The 15523-nt window shown below is 37.5% G+C and overlaps 1 protein-coding gene across 2 annotated transcripts; it reads left to right on the top strand.

The window, feature by feature from the left end:
• The first annotated feature begins 1293 nt into the window (after positions 1–1293).
• On the top strand, positions 1294–8529 carry LOC144063116 (mitochondrial coenzyme A transporter SLC25A42-like). 2 transcript variants are annotated; one of them, XR_013296500.1, is made up of 9 exons: positions 1294–1584; positions 1837–1991; positions 4676–4787; positions 4995–5020; positions 5879–6045; positions 6135–6251; positions 6339–6490; positions 6591–6976; positions 7467–8529. XR_013296500.1 is itself a non-coding variant. In XM_077585102.1 (8 exons), the coding sequence occupies exons 2-8, from the start codon at positions 1905–1907 to the stop codon at positions 6914–6916; spliced, it is 987 nt and encodes a 328-aa protein (XP_077441228.1). In that variant the 5' UTR covers positions 1294–1584; positions 1837–1904; the 3' UTR covers positions 6917–8529. The 2 variants fall into 2 exon arrangements, 1 of the variants encoding a protein (XP_077441228.1); XM_077585102.1 differs by having other exon boundaries at positions 6591–8529.
• Positions 8530–15523: the final 6994 nt, after the last annotated feature.

Here is a 15523-nt window from a genome sequence, read left to right as displayed (position 1 = left end):
CAAGTAATTTGTCATTTGATGATGACGTGTGCCTTATTTGTTTGTTTATAATTGCTCAATAAAATACTGCCTAATTCGTCTCCCTTTATCTCATATGTGTGTGTGCGTATATATATATAAAAAAAAAAAAAATATATATATATATATATATATATATATATTTTTTTTTTATGTTATAATTTTCACAATGTTCCTTAGAGTCGTTATTGTGTCGTCAATCCACACAGCAGCCTTCCAGTCACTTTTACAGTGGATTTTTAAGTATGGCATAAAAAATATATAACAATAATAATAAATACATCACCATTAATGTGACCTATAATCTGTCCACCTATTGGAATTATGGCTAAGAAATTCAACATCGGTTTCACCGGACCAGAAGAAACTCTCCCAAACACGTGGGAAAATGTGATATGGTCCCATGAAACCAAGGTTAAAGTTTTTGGCCATATATATATATATATATATATATATATATATATATAGGGTGTGTAGACTTTTTACAGTATATCCACTCTAGTTGGATTAGCAGGACTGTGGATTACTGATTAGCATGTCTACTCAACTCTGGACTTCCTGTGTGGAGTTTGCGAGTTCTCTCCATGTGTGTTTGTGTGGGGTTTCTCCAGGGAGAACATGCAAACTCCTCACAGGAAGCAGTCAAACACAGAATTTAACGGTCTACTGAATTCTATTGAATTTTATCTTCCCAATTAAATTTACTGGCAACAATATATTCTAGACAATTTCTAAAAATGTGCCCCCACGTGAATTTTTTTGTGTGCAAACCTATGGATACTCAACTCTGGACTTCCTGTGTGGAGTTTGCGAGTTCTCTCCATGTGTGTTTGTGTGGGGTTTCTCCAGGGAGAACATGCAAACTCCTCACAGGAAGCAGTCAAACACAGAATTTAACGGTCTACTGAATTCTATTGAATTTTATCTTCCCAATTAAATTTACTGGCAACAATATATTCTAGACAATTTCTAAAAATGTGCCCCCACGTGAATTTTTTTGTGTGCAAACCTATGGATAAATGAATGAATAAAACTATCTACGACACACATTTAATAAATCAAATTATATAAAAAAAAGGTGATCGTGTTCATGTCCAAAATCTCTCATTCACGTTTTGGCCTGTTAAAATTACCGCTGACATGTTTCCCATGTAAAAGGCTGAACATTTAAGGGACAAACGGAGGGAGAATCTGGCAACACAAGCTTGCGGAAAGTGTCGCGACAGTTCACCCGCGACCCACTTTGCTTGTGGGCGTTGTAGTCCAAATAGTGGGCAGTGTCGTCCCACTTTCTTGAGGACGCGGATTGTGTCAGTCCAACCCAAATAATCTGGTGCGCAGCAGTAGAAGCTCAACGCAGATGCATTTCCTCGCGTGAATCGTCTATAAATAGGAACTGGGCAGTTTGACACCTGTCTTTCACAATCATTTCCCTGAGGAAAGGACGAGGGAGAAATAACACGAAAAGGCTTGGACTTGAGTTGCGCGTGGAGCGGACCAGTCTTCGGAGAGAAAACAAGCCGTCCATGCAGGAATGTTGACATAAGACATCGGAAGCCTCTTAAGGTAAAGTACAAAATATAGCGTTTAATCAAAATTCAACATGTATTGCTTAGCTGGTTTTTAGGTCGGAGGTATGATCAAAATGACACATTTGTTGTTTGTCATTGAACTGCCCCCCTTGTTTACGTCTCACGTTGTGTACAGCAATTGCATGGGCACGCGCAGAACGGCTGGTGATAAATTGAAAAAGGGAAACAAAAAAGGGAACAAAGCTGTGCTACAGGATGTTTTTAAACAGCGCTTATTTTTTTGCAGAGATCCATCTGCCCTGTTTCCGAATCATGTCTGTGCGTGAGGGTCACTACCACCAGTGAGTGTCCCTTATGGCCCACCGAATGCACGACCACCAAAGTCGCCTACCAGTGGCCCAGGCCGCGGTTCTGACTCTGCCTCCCTCCAGCCAAGCAAAGGTGTGTCTCCTTTAAAAACTCACGCTTAGATGTTACATAAGAGTTGTTTGATCAAGGGATTATTATTGCATATTTGTTCACATTGTTTGTCTACGTCACTGAAAGCCATTGATTTTTGTTTTGTTTTGATATCCTTGATATTAAGACAAAGGCCCATTCACTAGTATATTGTGAAAATTCAGCACCTTAATAGAAATACTTTGTCTAACAAGTAACTTCCCACCCACCACCACTTCTTGTGCCACTTTTGGCCTACTAGTACGCAATTAAACCTCACACGTAAAATAACTATGCTGTCTTTAGTCTTATTCTAAAATTTTCTGCTGCTGTATGACATTTCTGCATGCTAGTCGGACAACTACATGCTAGTAGTGAGGCAAAAGTGTGCACTTGTTGACATCTGTGTGCTACTAGTGCAGCTAGTGAAGTCCTAGATGTTGATTAGTACCATTTTTAATGGCACTAGTAAAACACAGTTGTCATCTAGTGTACAGTTTTGCCTCACTAATAACAATTGGTTGTCCTATGAGTAGGGGTAGGCGAGTATGGAAAAAAAAATACCTACGAGTATACAAAATTTGAAGACAACTAGCGTACTAGCTTTAGGTGCACTAGTAGAAAGACTAGGTTGCACTAGTAAAATGAGTACAAAGATTTTTTTCCCCCTATGTTGCCTTTTACTAATGACATTTTTGTACATGACAATTTTGGCGCATTAATGGGACAATTAATGTTACTAGTGAGGCAAAACTAGACACACTAGTTGACAATATTGTGTGCAAACGTCTTTCTAGTAATCCACATCTGATCATAATACATGATAAAGAGCATATTTTTCCATGAAAACCGACTTAAGTGGCCCCTGGTAGAGGTTTTAAAGTAATACAACATGTGCCCCCTGCTCCACTCAGTGTTGTTTTTGTGACACTGCCAGTAAGAGCGTGCCGCAGTGCACTAGGTAGTCTTGAGTCTGCTGGCGTTCATGGCTGTAAATAGAAAGAACATACAAGCCGGCGTAAAACTGGGTCAGATTACAGGGCCTCTTTATATTTACAAGCATTTTTTCCCCTCCCTATTGGAAGCGGTACAGATTGAATAAATTAGTACTAGTGTAACTGTCACAGTTCTAAAACCTTTGTTGACAGTACAGGCTCTGTTTGAAGTTACATTTGAACATTCTTGACTGTCATAGTCATAAGTTAAAACACGTTGTGTCAGCTGTGTAATTAACTCATTCGCTGCCATTGACGGCTATAGATGTTAAAAAATTATTTGAACTATTTCTATTAGTTTAACTTTTTTTTTTTCACTTTTGTAGACAAGAGTATGAAACCTTGATTTTTTTGGGTACATTTAGAACAGATATAAAATTTGTGATTAATCGTGAGTTAACTATTGAAGTCATGCAATTAATTACGATAAAAAAAAATTAATCACCTGACGCATTCATTTTAAAGAATTTTTTCCTTCTTTCAAAATAAATAATTGTAATTATTATTTTTTTCAGTTTTTTAATAATCTTTTTTTTTAAGAAAAGATTATTAAAAATTAGGAGCGTCAGGTGATAATTTTTTTAAAATCGTAATTACTTGCATGACTTAACTAGTTAACTCACGATTAATCACAAATTTAATATCTGTTCTAATACAATAAAAAAAATCTAGATTTTCGGGAGAAAAATGTTAAACTAATAGAAATAGTTAAAATGAATTTTTGACATCTATAGCTGTCAATGGCAGTGAATGAGTTAAAATGAAGTCAAGCAAAATTAGCTAGCACACTACTAGCATAGTAGGAAATTCTGCGCAAATATTTTTGGTTTTGGAGTGTGATGGGCGTCAAGGCAACTTTATTTATAAAGCTTGACAAGCTATCTTGAGCCTAAATTAGCTTATATAGCATTGACACATTTAAGCTAGCACATTTACAACCCAAAGATTTAAACACATTTTAAAAGCAAAGAAATAAAAAGTAGTAGTTTAAAAAATGCCTTTGAATGGGCAACAAAGCATACGGTAGTTTTTAACTTGGATTTAAAAGCATTTATACTTGGGGCTGCCTTCACTTCCGTTGCCTTTGAATCGTGGGCTCCACTAATAGACTCGAGTCAGCATGGGAGCCTTCTGTCCGGATAGCCAATTGTAACGTTCCTATAAACAATTTCAGCATCCCAAAAAAGCTACTGACCTCAATAAGCGTTGTGAAATTGTGCTGTTGTTGTTTTTCCCTGTGAGGACATTCTTATCACTTAAGAGTGGCTGTTTATTGGGCTCAGCTGCCCTTGAGGTGTGTGAAAAATAGGCACGTGCAAACATGTGCATGCACAGTTGCACACACGCGCCTGTTTATGACGTTTAAACCTCCATAGTTAAACACAATCTGTTGTGATGCATTATAAAGGAAAATTCCCTTTGTTGGCCTATTAGTATAGTTGCCTAAGTCATAAATATTTGAATGTTTTGGGCAAACAAAAAACATAAAAAATTCAACAAGCTAGAAGACTCCAATTGCCTTTATTCATTCCAACCTTTGAAGATTGCTATGACCCGGATGACTGATAATTTACACGGATATAAAGAAACAGCATCATGTTAGTAAGCACATTTTAAATACTTGTTAGAATAAATTGTTTTTTTAAAATTTGTGTAATAAGGAAAAACGATTTAAACACGTGTACCAAACAGGACCTGAGGCCCACCTGGACGGCGTTGGACTCGCTACTGTGTGGGGCGTTCGCCGGAGCCGTCGCCAAAACCGTTATTGCACCCCTCGATCGCACCAAGATCATCTTTCAAGGTAAGGGGCAGAAAACGAACATTCCCAAGATATGGGTGTCAAAGGTTTTAAACATAAATCATTCATTTACATTTTGTTTTGTTTGCTCACGGCAGAATGTTAAGTGTCTGATGTAACAGTTAGCTAACTGCTAATCCTCTTAGTAGATGTTTAGCCTACATAAGAAAGAGTTGGTTGTTCTAATCATGTTGTTTTTCCATTCTTTAGTGTCTTCAAACAGATTTTCGGCTAAGGTGAGTTTCACTTAATATCTGCAAAAATCTCCATTGTTTGATTGGTTTAATTTTATTTTGACGCACACACATATACTGTCCTGTACAAAAACTATAGATAATGACAAAAATAGCTTCATAATGGATACCACCTAACTTTCTACATATTTTTGTCTAGTGGAGTGGTAAAAAAAAAAAAAGCCCAAAAACCTAAAAAATAAAATAACTTTTTATTGTTTTGAGGATAGAATGAAAACTGTTTGCGCAAAAAATGGAAAACAAACAAAGTAGGTTTTCTTTAACTTTAAAATAAAATATTAGGGAAAAAAAACTAATCAAAGTCATTTTGGTTGTTAAAAATAAGAACATTTTTATTGAATTTATTTTTTTTGTTGCTCCCAGGCTGCAAAGAAAATGAGAAAAGTCGAACAAAACAAAACATTTCAGAAAAACTTCGAGACTTAACGTCTTTTTAAAGAAAATCATTTTGAGTCACTTGTAAAAAAATTAAATAATTAAAATAATAATAAATAAAATTTAAAAAACGTAAACTTTAAGAATAAAAATAAATAAATACAAATACGGGTAATAAAAATCAAATAGAAGGAAAAATGTCCAAAAATAGTGCAATTTTTAAATTAAAAAAAATATACAAATTAGATGAAATATCACCAAAGGCCTTTTTTTTAATCTAAAAAAACAAAACAAAAAAAATCCCCATTGTTTTAAAAATAAATAAATACATCAAACTTCAGAACTAATACTTCTGTATCCCAATTATTCTTTGGTGGCATTTTGGAGCCATTCAAAATTATCTATTTAAACCTCACAATTGTAATGAGACTTTTTGTTTTTGCTTCTTCTAATGCGTCCGTCCAGGAGGCGTTCAGGATCATCTACTGCTCGTACGTAAAAGATGGGCTGCTCGGCCTGTGGAGGGGCAACTCGGCCACCATGGTGAGGGTCATGCCGTACGCCGCCATTCAGTTCTGCTCCCACGAACAGTACAAAAAGGTGCTGGGGGGCCACTACGGCTTCCAGGGAAAGTAAGCATCACCCCATGATGTTTTATTTTGACAATATTTAGTTTGATATTTGTCGCTGCAACACTTTTTTTTTTGTTGCTTTGTTTCAGAGCTCTTCCGCCGTTCCCGCGATTCCTGGCGGGCTCGTTGGCGGGAACTACCGCTGCCATGCTGACATACCCGCTGGACATGGTGCGGGCCCGCATGGCGGTTACAGCCAAAGAAATGTAAGAAATGTGTTGCTACATGAGTTAAGACTTTGTTCTGTCAACTTTCAAGCCCCTTGACTTTATATCTAAACTTCATTTTGGCAGGTACAGCAACATCATGCACGTATTTGTGCGCATTTCCCAAGAGGAAGGCTTAAAAACCCTCTACAGAGGCTTTACCCCCACAATTCTGGGCGTCATCCCCTATGCCGGCATCACATTCTTCACGTACGAGACCCTCAAGAAACTTCACACAGGTACCTGCAAAAATATCGGGACGCCTGCTCCTTTTACGGCTTCATTCCAGAAATCTGGCAATTCACTCCTCTAACCATATTCTATTTCTTCCACTTCTAGAAAAGTCAAAACGAGCTCAGCCGTACGCCGTGGAGCGATTGGCCTTCGGCGCGTGCGCGGGCCTGATCGGACAGTCGGCCTCGTACCCTCTGGACGTGGTCCGCCGGCGAATGCAGACGGCCGGCGTCACCGGCTCCGCCTGCAACACCATTTTGGGCACCATGCGCGAAATTGTGAGCCACGAGGGCGTCGTGCGCGGACTCTACAAAGGCCTGAGCATGAACTGGCTCAAGGGGCCCGTCGCTGTCGGCATCAGCTTAACCACCTTCGACATCACGCACAGCCTGCTCCTCAAAGTGCACCAGATGGGCTTCTTCACCCACTGACGAGCACGTTTGGACCAATGGAGCTCAGAAACAGACTTTAAAAAATCACTTTATTGGGAAGTAATGACTATTAACTCATTCACTGCCATTGACGACTATAGACGTCAAAAATTAATTTGAACTATTTCTATTAGTTTTGTTCATAACATTTTTAACATTTTTTTGTAACATTTTTTTTCCACTTTTGTTAACAAGAGTATGAAAACCTAGAATTTCTTTATTGTACATTTAAAATTTAGGATTAATCGTGAGTTAACTAGTGAAGTCATGCGATTAATTCTGATTAAAAATTTTAATCGCCTGACGCCCCTAATTTTTAATAATCCTTTCTCTTTTTTTTATCGCGACAGGCGATAATTGTTTTTAATTGTTATTAATTGCATGACTTCAATAGTTCACTCACGATTAATCACAAATTTTATATCTGTTCTTAATGTACAATATTTTTTTTCTAGGTTTTCATACTCTTGTTAACAAAAGTGGGAAAAAAAAGTTAAACTAATAGAAATAGTTCAAATTAATTTTTGACGTCTATAGCCGTCAATGGCAGTGAATGAGTTAAGGACAAACGTGTGTTATGTGTTTGCACTATTATGTTCTTTCAAGATAATATGAAAACTTTGCCTTGGTGAGCTTTCATTTCAAGAACAATGTACATGGTTGTGACCATGATTTGTGCTGGGTGCTGCAGTATTACAATTGCGATTTAATATGCAATTTTTTTCAAGGTTTTTTTTTTGGGGGGGGGTAGTAGTAGTAGTATTAGTATTAGTATTACAATAAACAAAATCAGATTTATTATACATAAATTAGTTTTATGCTTAAGTAAAGGCAATAATTCATGAATTTATATGAAAGAGTTTATCTACTTCAGTTAGAGTTTTCAACTTGGGAAAAACTTGCAATCTTTTAAGCGCTGACCGTGACAACTTAACAAAATTTCACCATGAATGTGGCGGGAAAAAATGTCCGAAAGTCATAAATCAGCTTACCAACAATAATGCGAACAAATCTGTCTTTATCACTTAAAATAGTCATATTTCATGAAACAAGATGTAAACGTGAACACTTCTTGAGCACTGACCTTATCTAGACACTGTAACAAAATGAGCAGCCCCCCCCCCCCCACACGCACACACCCTAATTTACAGCTTTTGCCATTTGAAAATTGCATTGTAGTACTTTGTGATATGATTTTAATTTGATTCATTGTTCAGCCCTAATTTTTACCTTACACTATGTTTTCAAATGATGAATGTCTCATTCAATCACTATCATGGTGATTAAGAGTGTTATAAATAGAGATAAAAAACAAAACAAAACTATTATCGCTGTCTAATCAAAAGTAAAAGTATGCATCAACATTTGTACTTTTTTTTTTTTTAATCTACAAGGTATCTGCAGATTCTCTTTATTATATTATATGTGACCACTAAAGTATTTTAAATAGCTTTGAATGTTGGATATAAGCATAAAGGCCTTCATTTTTGAAAGCCAACAGCATTTGTGTTTCGAATGTGAGATTGAGGTGGCCGGGACACTAACTATGGACAATAACTAAATTTATGTACAGATTTTTTTTTTAATAAAAAGTTATGTTTATTATAACTACACTTCATTTAAATGGTGTTTATTTTACAATTTAAAGTGAGAATCAATGATCATGTTATCAACGCACAGCACTTCCTAATTTGTCCACTTGAGGGGGCCCTGTTACAATTTACTGTACACGGTCTGAAAGAATACAAATGTGAAGGTTGCGCAATCATGTCACGTTTAAGTTTGAATTTATTTTTAATACATTTATTTATTTATTTATTTTACTGGTACCGTAGTCACAAAAGAAATCTGTATGATTACACGTAGTATTAAATATGAAAGTTAAGGAACCCCACGGCTTTGACGTACGACATTCTAAAGTTACCAAAGGCGTGCACGTTGTTGTTGTAGTTTTTTTTTTTTAATGGTCTTTTTTTTTATACTAATATTACCTATATACTATACTATTACTATACTATTACTGGGATAGGAGAGGTTAGTAATAGAGCATTTTCTGACCTATGTTCACATTCTGGTCACAAATCCATCGCAAAGTGAGGACTCACCGACTCAACCGCTGTAATGACAGAATACACTACTGCGTATAACTTTTTTTTTTTTTTAATACAGAACTGGACATAAAATTATAATAATAGATGTTCTCCTGTAGGTGGCAGCAGATAAATTAAATCAGCGTGTCGTGGATGATTGTGGGGCTTCAGTCACCTCATTGACTGAACTTGACCCTGAACTTTCATTTTATGACTTAAAAAAAATTCTTGCCAACATTGATAAATCTTCTTTCTATCTATCTATCTATCTATCTATCTATCTATCTATCTATCTATCTATCTATCTATCTATCTATCTATCTATCTATCTATCTATCTATCTATCTATCTATCTATCTATCTATCTATCTATCTATCTATCTATCTATCCGAAGCATTATTGTGCATTTGAATTCAAAATACAAATGCCAAATTCATCCTCTGAAATTAATCCACTAATATCCTCCACTCCATTTTTCCTGCAGGGGCTGAGCAGTTGGAAGGAAGGAAGGATGGATGGATGGATTGAAGGGAGGTATCCTGTCCTGTCCTCCATCTCTCATCCCCCTTGCCTCTGACCTTGACTGAATTATGGGATGTCCTGCCAACCGACAGGGCGCATGGGCCTGGTATTGCAACAATCGAGACAATACCACAGGGTGGATGCTAGCGTGGTCACGGGGCGGGTGATTGAGCGAGAGAGGAGGAGGAGGAGGAGGAGGAGGAGGGAGGGAAAGATGCTTCTTGAAGGCGCCGTTGCCATAGGTAACCTGGACCCGTGCCAAGAAGAAGGGGCGCCCAAGCATTTGCATGTATTCAAATGTGGCATGAATAATTCACTTTGGAGCCCTTCGCCCTTGCAAGGCGGACAATAGCTGTTCGCACATACTCGAAATAGAAGAGAAATGTGACGGCGGGAGGATAAAAGAATGCCGAAATGTGATTGGGATGCATGCAGCATCATATTTCACATCACATTTCTACTGTCTAGCTCTGAATGACCTCCACCACAATGGACGCTGCTTAGATGGGCTGCTTGGCTTCCAGAATGTCACCAAATTTCTACAGGGAGGACAACTCTGCACAAAAAGGCCGAAGCTGAGATTTGAACCTCACAATTAACTGTGAGGCAGATGGGCTAACCACTAGGACAGCATGCTGCCCAACCTTTCATTTTCAACAGTGTCAACAAAGGAAACTCGAAGAACCAACAACAAATTTGTGTGAATTTTCTCATTGGAAATAATGGCAATAGAATTAATCTGTTGCAAGTAATATTTTAAGATTTTTAAATGTCAAGTGTAAAATAAGTCAACCAATGTGAATATTATAATCTTTTTTCTTCTTCTTTTTTTTTGGCAAACCTAAAAAGAAGGTAACAATTGTTCAATTTGACGATGTAAGTGAGCAAAAGTATTAGGACGACACTTCATTGAAAATATTTTTTTTATAAATATAAAGTATAATAATATAAAATATAATTTAATTTTTTGTTAGTCATTTATAGCACTTTCTATTCTATTTCATAAACCATAATTAAAAAGAATATAAATGAATGAAACCGTTTTTGCCACATTTTTACTTCAATTCAATGGCCTTTGTGCGTCTTGGCCACCTGGGGGCAGTATACAGCCACACGGATATATTGAGACTGTCTCAGCTCCTCATCAATATTAGTCATTCTTTGCGGAGGATAAAGAACATGAGCCTGTAAGCATTGTTATATCACGCCGCAACACGCGTATCTCAATGCAGCATTGTCACTGCCCTGCAAGCATTTCAGATATTCCAAACATTTGAGAAGATTTCCTCGGTATGATGCAGTCGAGTTCGGGACGCTAACAGCCTGCGTAATAAACATGATTAACGTGCGGGCGAAGGCAGCTAGCGACGGCGGTGCTGATGTATTGGATGAGAGTGTAAATATTAAAGTATGAGCGTGTGTGTGTTTGCGCACACGCCGGGGGTGCCAACCACCTCTGGACGGCGTCCAGTCGCAGTCACTTTGATGGGCGACTCAGGACTGGAGCCACTCTGCACCAGACAGCCGCCATAAATCCAGCGGGCATTCAAACACCTTGAGAGGCGTTTTATACAACATAAACTGTCCTGTAAAGGCCTCCCCTGTAAACACCACTTTATGGCTGCAAAAATATCAAATTCGGGCTTAAAAACCCTACTTTGAAATTCTAACCCTTGTTTAAAATCTCATCTTTGAAATCATAGCCCTAGTGAAATCTCAAAATGTAGTTTAAAACCCTGCTTTGAAAATGTCATCCTTGTTTAAAACCATACTTTGAAGTCATAGCCCTAGTTCAAAACCCAAATTTGAGGCCCTAAGTCTTGTTTAAAATCCTACCTATAGTTTAAAAACCCTAGCTCTAATTGAAAAAACGTAGCTGTAGTTTAAGACCCTACTTTGAAACCTTAGCTCTAGTTTAAAATCCTAATTTGAAACCCTAATCCTATCTTGAAACCCTACTTGTAAATCCGACCTAACCCTAGTTTGAAAGGCTACTTTAAATCCCAATCCTAGTTTAAAACATTAATTTAAAATTCCAACCCTAAATTCTAACTCTTTTAAAACCCTAATTTGAGACCCGAAACCTAGTTGAAAACCTTATGTTTAAACCCTAACTCTAATTTAAAACCCTTCTTTGAAACCTTAGTCCTAGTTTAAAACTTTAGCCCTAATTTGAAACCCTACTTTGAAATCTGAGGTAAGACTGTCTGACGGTTTCACCCATCATCCATCACCTTAACCACTGTGATAAATTGTGACCCTACTTTGAAACTCAAACCCTCGTTAGAAGACTAGTGGCTCAACGTATGCATGCTAAAGTGCTACGGGGACATTCCCCTCTCGGTGTGCTATAGCTCAGTCTTGTTAATTTTACAAGATCCAGCACATATGGCCACTTATCGCTTGGCAGTGCTGTTAAAAGCTGCGGGGTCAGTGCATTACTGAGCCGCTTCCATTAGAGGGAGTGTGCACGCCGGCCTGGACCGCACTCAATCAAACTCACACCGCAATGGCGGCACCGCTCCAAAGAGGTGGGGGACTCACTCCAGTCACGTGACTTGGCTCGAGTCAGACTTGAGGTGCCAATTTTAGGACTTGTTGGGACAGTGGATGTGTAAGTTAGCTTAGCGCTAGCTAGCCGGTACGACAGAACACGGATGGATTTAAAACTTTACCAAATTAGGGGGCGGCCATTTTGCCACTTGCTGTCGCCTGAAAATGACATCACAGTTGGGCACACAGGGCTCAGGTAACGACCAATCATATCGCTTGCGAACATCACATGACCAAACTCACACACAAACAGGTGATTGGTCGTTACCTGAGCCCTGAACAACTGTGACGTCATTTTCAGACGACAGCAAGAGACAAAATGGCCGCCCCTGAGATTGATACGAATGGGGGGATTTTGCTGCTTAATTCATAATGCACTAATACAATATTAATCAGAATGCTGTGTTTAAACAAGAGGGCGAATATATTGTCAAGAATATTTTTGACTTGACTTCCTCTTTAAACTAAAAAGTAGTGATGTCAAAGTTAAAGTTAAAGGTGACTTGTAATGTGGTTTTTTTTGTGTTTATATGTTCAATAAAGAACCAAAATCACAAAGCATTAACTGATTAATTAATCATAAAAAAATATCGCATTAATCATGAATTAACGCACATTAATCGCACTATTGATTTTGACCATAGATTATTCTTTGGCGTGACAGTGGATGGCTCTAATTAAGGTAACACAGGTTGTTTGAGCAATAAACATAATTACATGCATTAAAGTAGAGGATTTAATAAATGTTTGCGAATGACATTTTGAATATTTGTTCATGGCAAAATATTGGGGTTATTTTTTCCCCATTTTTACTCATTCACTGCCATGGTCGGCTATAGACGTCAAAAAATCATTTCAACTATTTCTATTAGTCTAACATTTTTTCCCACTTTTGTTAACAAGAGTATGAAAACCTAGATTTTTTTTTGAATTAGAACAGATATCAAATTTGTGATTAATAAGGAGTTAGAAGTAGTTAGTGAAGTCATGCGATTAATTACAATAAAAATTATCATCACCTGACGCCCCAAATTTTTTAACAATCTTTTCTTTAAAAAAAAGAAAAAGAAAATATTATTACAAATTATTATTATTATTTTTTTTTTTTAAAGAATTAAAAATTAATTAAAGAATTAAAAATTAGGGACATCTGGCGATTAAAATTTCTAATCATAATTAATCGCATGACTTCACTAGTTAACACATTTTTTATCTTCTAAATGTACAAAAAAAATGTTTCTAGGTTTTCATACTCTTGTTAACAAAAATGGAAAAAAAAGTTAAATAGAAATTATTCCAATGAATTTTGGACGTCTATAGCTGTCAATGGCAGTGAATGAGTTAAATTATGCAAGTAATTAATTGATTAGAAAAAGAGGATGATGAGCGTGTGCAGTGGATCAAAAAATGTGGAAGATGTCCTCATAACATTAAATGTCAAAAGAATTAACACATAATGGGTGCTCTTCAAATTTGGCGGTAATTTTTGGGGGATAAAAAAAACTTTTTTATTAAGTGATTAATCGTGATCAATCAAAATTTTAAGATGTGATTAATCTGATTAAAAAATTTAATCGTTTGACAGCTCTACTAAAAAGCAAAACCTTTTCGTAGGTTGACAACTTGACACAGCTGCTTTAGCGCGTGCAATCTTGGTGTACACTGATATGTAAAAAACAAAACAAAAAAAGAAACATGATATGAGGCTTGGTAAAGTGGCAAAGGATTGTGTTTGTGATCTTGCTCCACAGTTTAGTTTGAGGAAAACTACCAACTGCATTATTTTGATTATAGTAATGAATTGAGTTTCTCTTGAACTTCTCTTAACACTCAAAGACGCTTGATATACAGTAAGTGCACATAAACAACCAGCTAGCTAGCAATGGTTAGCTAACGATGGCTAGCCTCACTTGCGCTGAGTAAACATCACAGGCCAGCTGTTTACTCAGTGTGAGAAAAAGAATAAGTATGCCTCCTGCGAGTTCATGCTAGGACTTTTCGCAAACCGAAAATATTGCGGTTAACTCAGATAATTAAAAAAAAAAAAGAGAGCGTAAACCAAATTGTTTGGAAACAAGGTCGTTCATTAACCAATCTTTCAATGTATGCCAATTTCATTATCTTGGCATTTGAAAACATTTTCTCGTCATGTATGGCAGGTTCGAACAGGATGAGAGGTGCACACCAGGCGGCAAGCACAACCTTCAAGAAGAGGAATGAAGGAAGTAGCATGGCTAATTTACCATGAAGGCAAAGACAGAATCTGAAATTGGTGGAAACGTGTAGTAGAAAATTGTTTTTCACTGTCAAGGTTACAGGAAGTTGGGATATGTTCATCTTGTATCCCTCTTTTCTCGCTGAAATCAACTCCAGCTTATTGATGGTTTCTATGGCAACGTGACTCGCAAACAGACAAGGCCGGTAGATTCGTGGTGGTCATTAATAAACATGCATGTGTGTTTCCTACAAAAAAAGAAAAAGAAAAGCGGAGGTGTGGATGGATGGAAGGCCATGGCGCGTTTTGCATGAGAATGGCTCGGGGTCCTGTGAACCTTCTGCTCCCTGCGCACACATTCAATGGCGGCGCCGCGGTCAACGTGACAAAGTGGGTCCGGGGTTGTCTAACACACACACGCCACCCGGAGTCTGCCCCACCCGCCCACGTCCACGGTCAGTCCACTGTGGGCCGAGGCAACACATTTTATGAGGCATCTGGGGAGGGTGGCCAAGTTCAGGGGACGGCTCCGCAAGGGTCCACTTTTTAGCGTAGCTTTACTTCAGCAGATTCATTGAATGTTACACTCACTGCAACAACAAGCACAGTTCTTTCTCTATACAGTACAATAGCCTTTGTCGGTTGCTAGGATTTTGACTCTGTCCAATGAAAACTATCCATTCATTTTCTGTAGCGCTTGTCCTCATTAAGGTCAAGGGTGAGTTGGTGTCTAGCAGTCTTTGCGCAAGAGGCCTGGAAAGTCACAGGAAGTGTAGCTGCCTTGCGCTTTAGCTAGCTAGCGCAAGCAATATGCTTATGGTGGTACATTAAACGTAAATACATTAAACAGAGGCTATTTTTTTAAACAAAACATGTTTATTGTTCTTCAGTTGCTCCCAAAAATGTACAAATACGTTCTATTTTAAATGTTTTAAATGTCCCAAAGACGTATTTATACATTTTTAATGTGTTTTTTTATGCTAGAGCAAACAGAAGGCTTTGAAGCAGCCTCTCATCTGCAATGAATGATTGAAGAAATTGTAGTTATTACACAAAAGGCCAGCAGGTGGTAGCAGAGCAAAAGAGATTAACGATGGCCATGTTGAAAAAAAGCTATTTTACTCACATTTCTTAATAGATTTGTAATGATTAAACTTAGCTATATGCAAAACGGAAGCTGATGAAAGAAGAGACTCTAATCTTTCGTTTGGTAGGTTCCATGTTTT

Source organism: Vanacampus margaritifer, chromosome 13, assembly GCF_051991255.1.
Source record: "Vanacampus margaritifer isolate UIUO_Vmar chromosome 13, RoL_Vmar_1.0, whole genome shotgun sequence".
Taxonomy (NCBI): Eukaryota; Metazoa; Chordata; class Actinopteri; order Syngnathiformes; family Syngnathidae; genus Vanacampus; species Vanacampus margaritifer.
Note: the sequence above shows the minus strand (reverse complement) of the source record. Positions and strands in the feature narration are given on the sequence as shown.

Bases quoted from the DNA above. Each gene is read 5' to 3' on its own strand.
- LOC144063116 (XM_077585102.1), top strand. From the start codon at position 1,905: ATGGCCCACCGAATGCACGACCACCAAAGTCGCCTACCAGTGGCCCAG. The intron at 1,992-4,675 runs GTGTGTCTCCTT...TGTACCAAACAG, and splicing joins CTCCCTCCAGCCAAGCAAAG to GACCTGAGGCCCACCTGGAC. The intron at 6,046-6,134 runs GTAAGCATCACC...GCTTTGTTTCAG, and splicing joins CACTACGGCTTCCAGGGAAA to AGCTCTTCCGCCGTTCCCGC.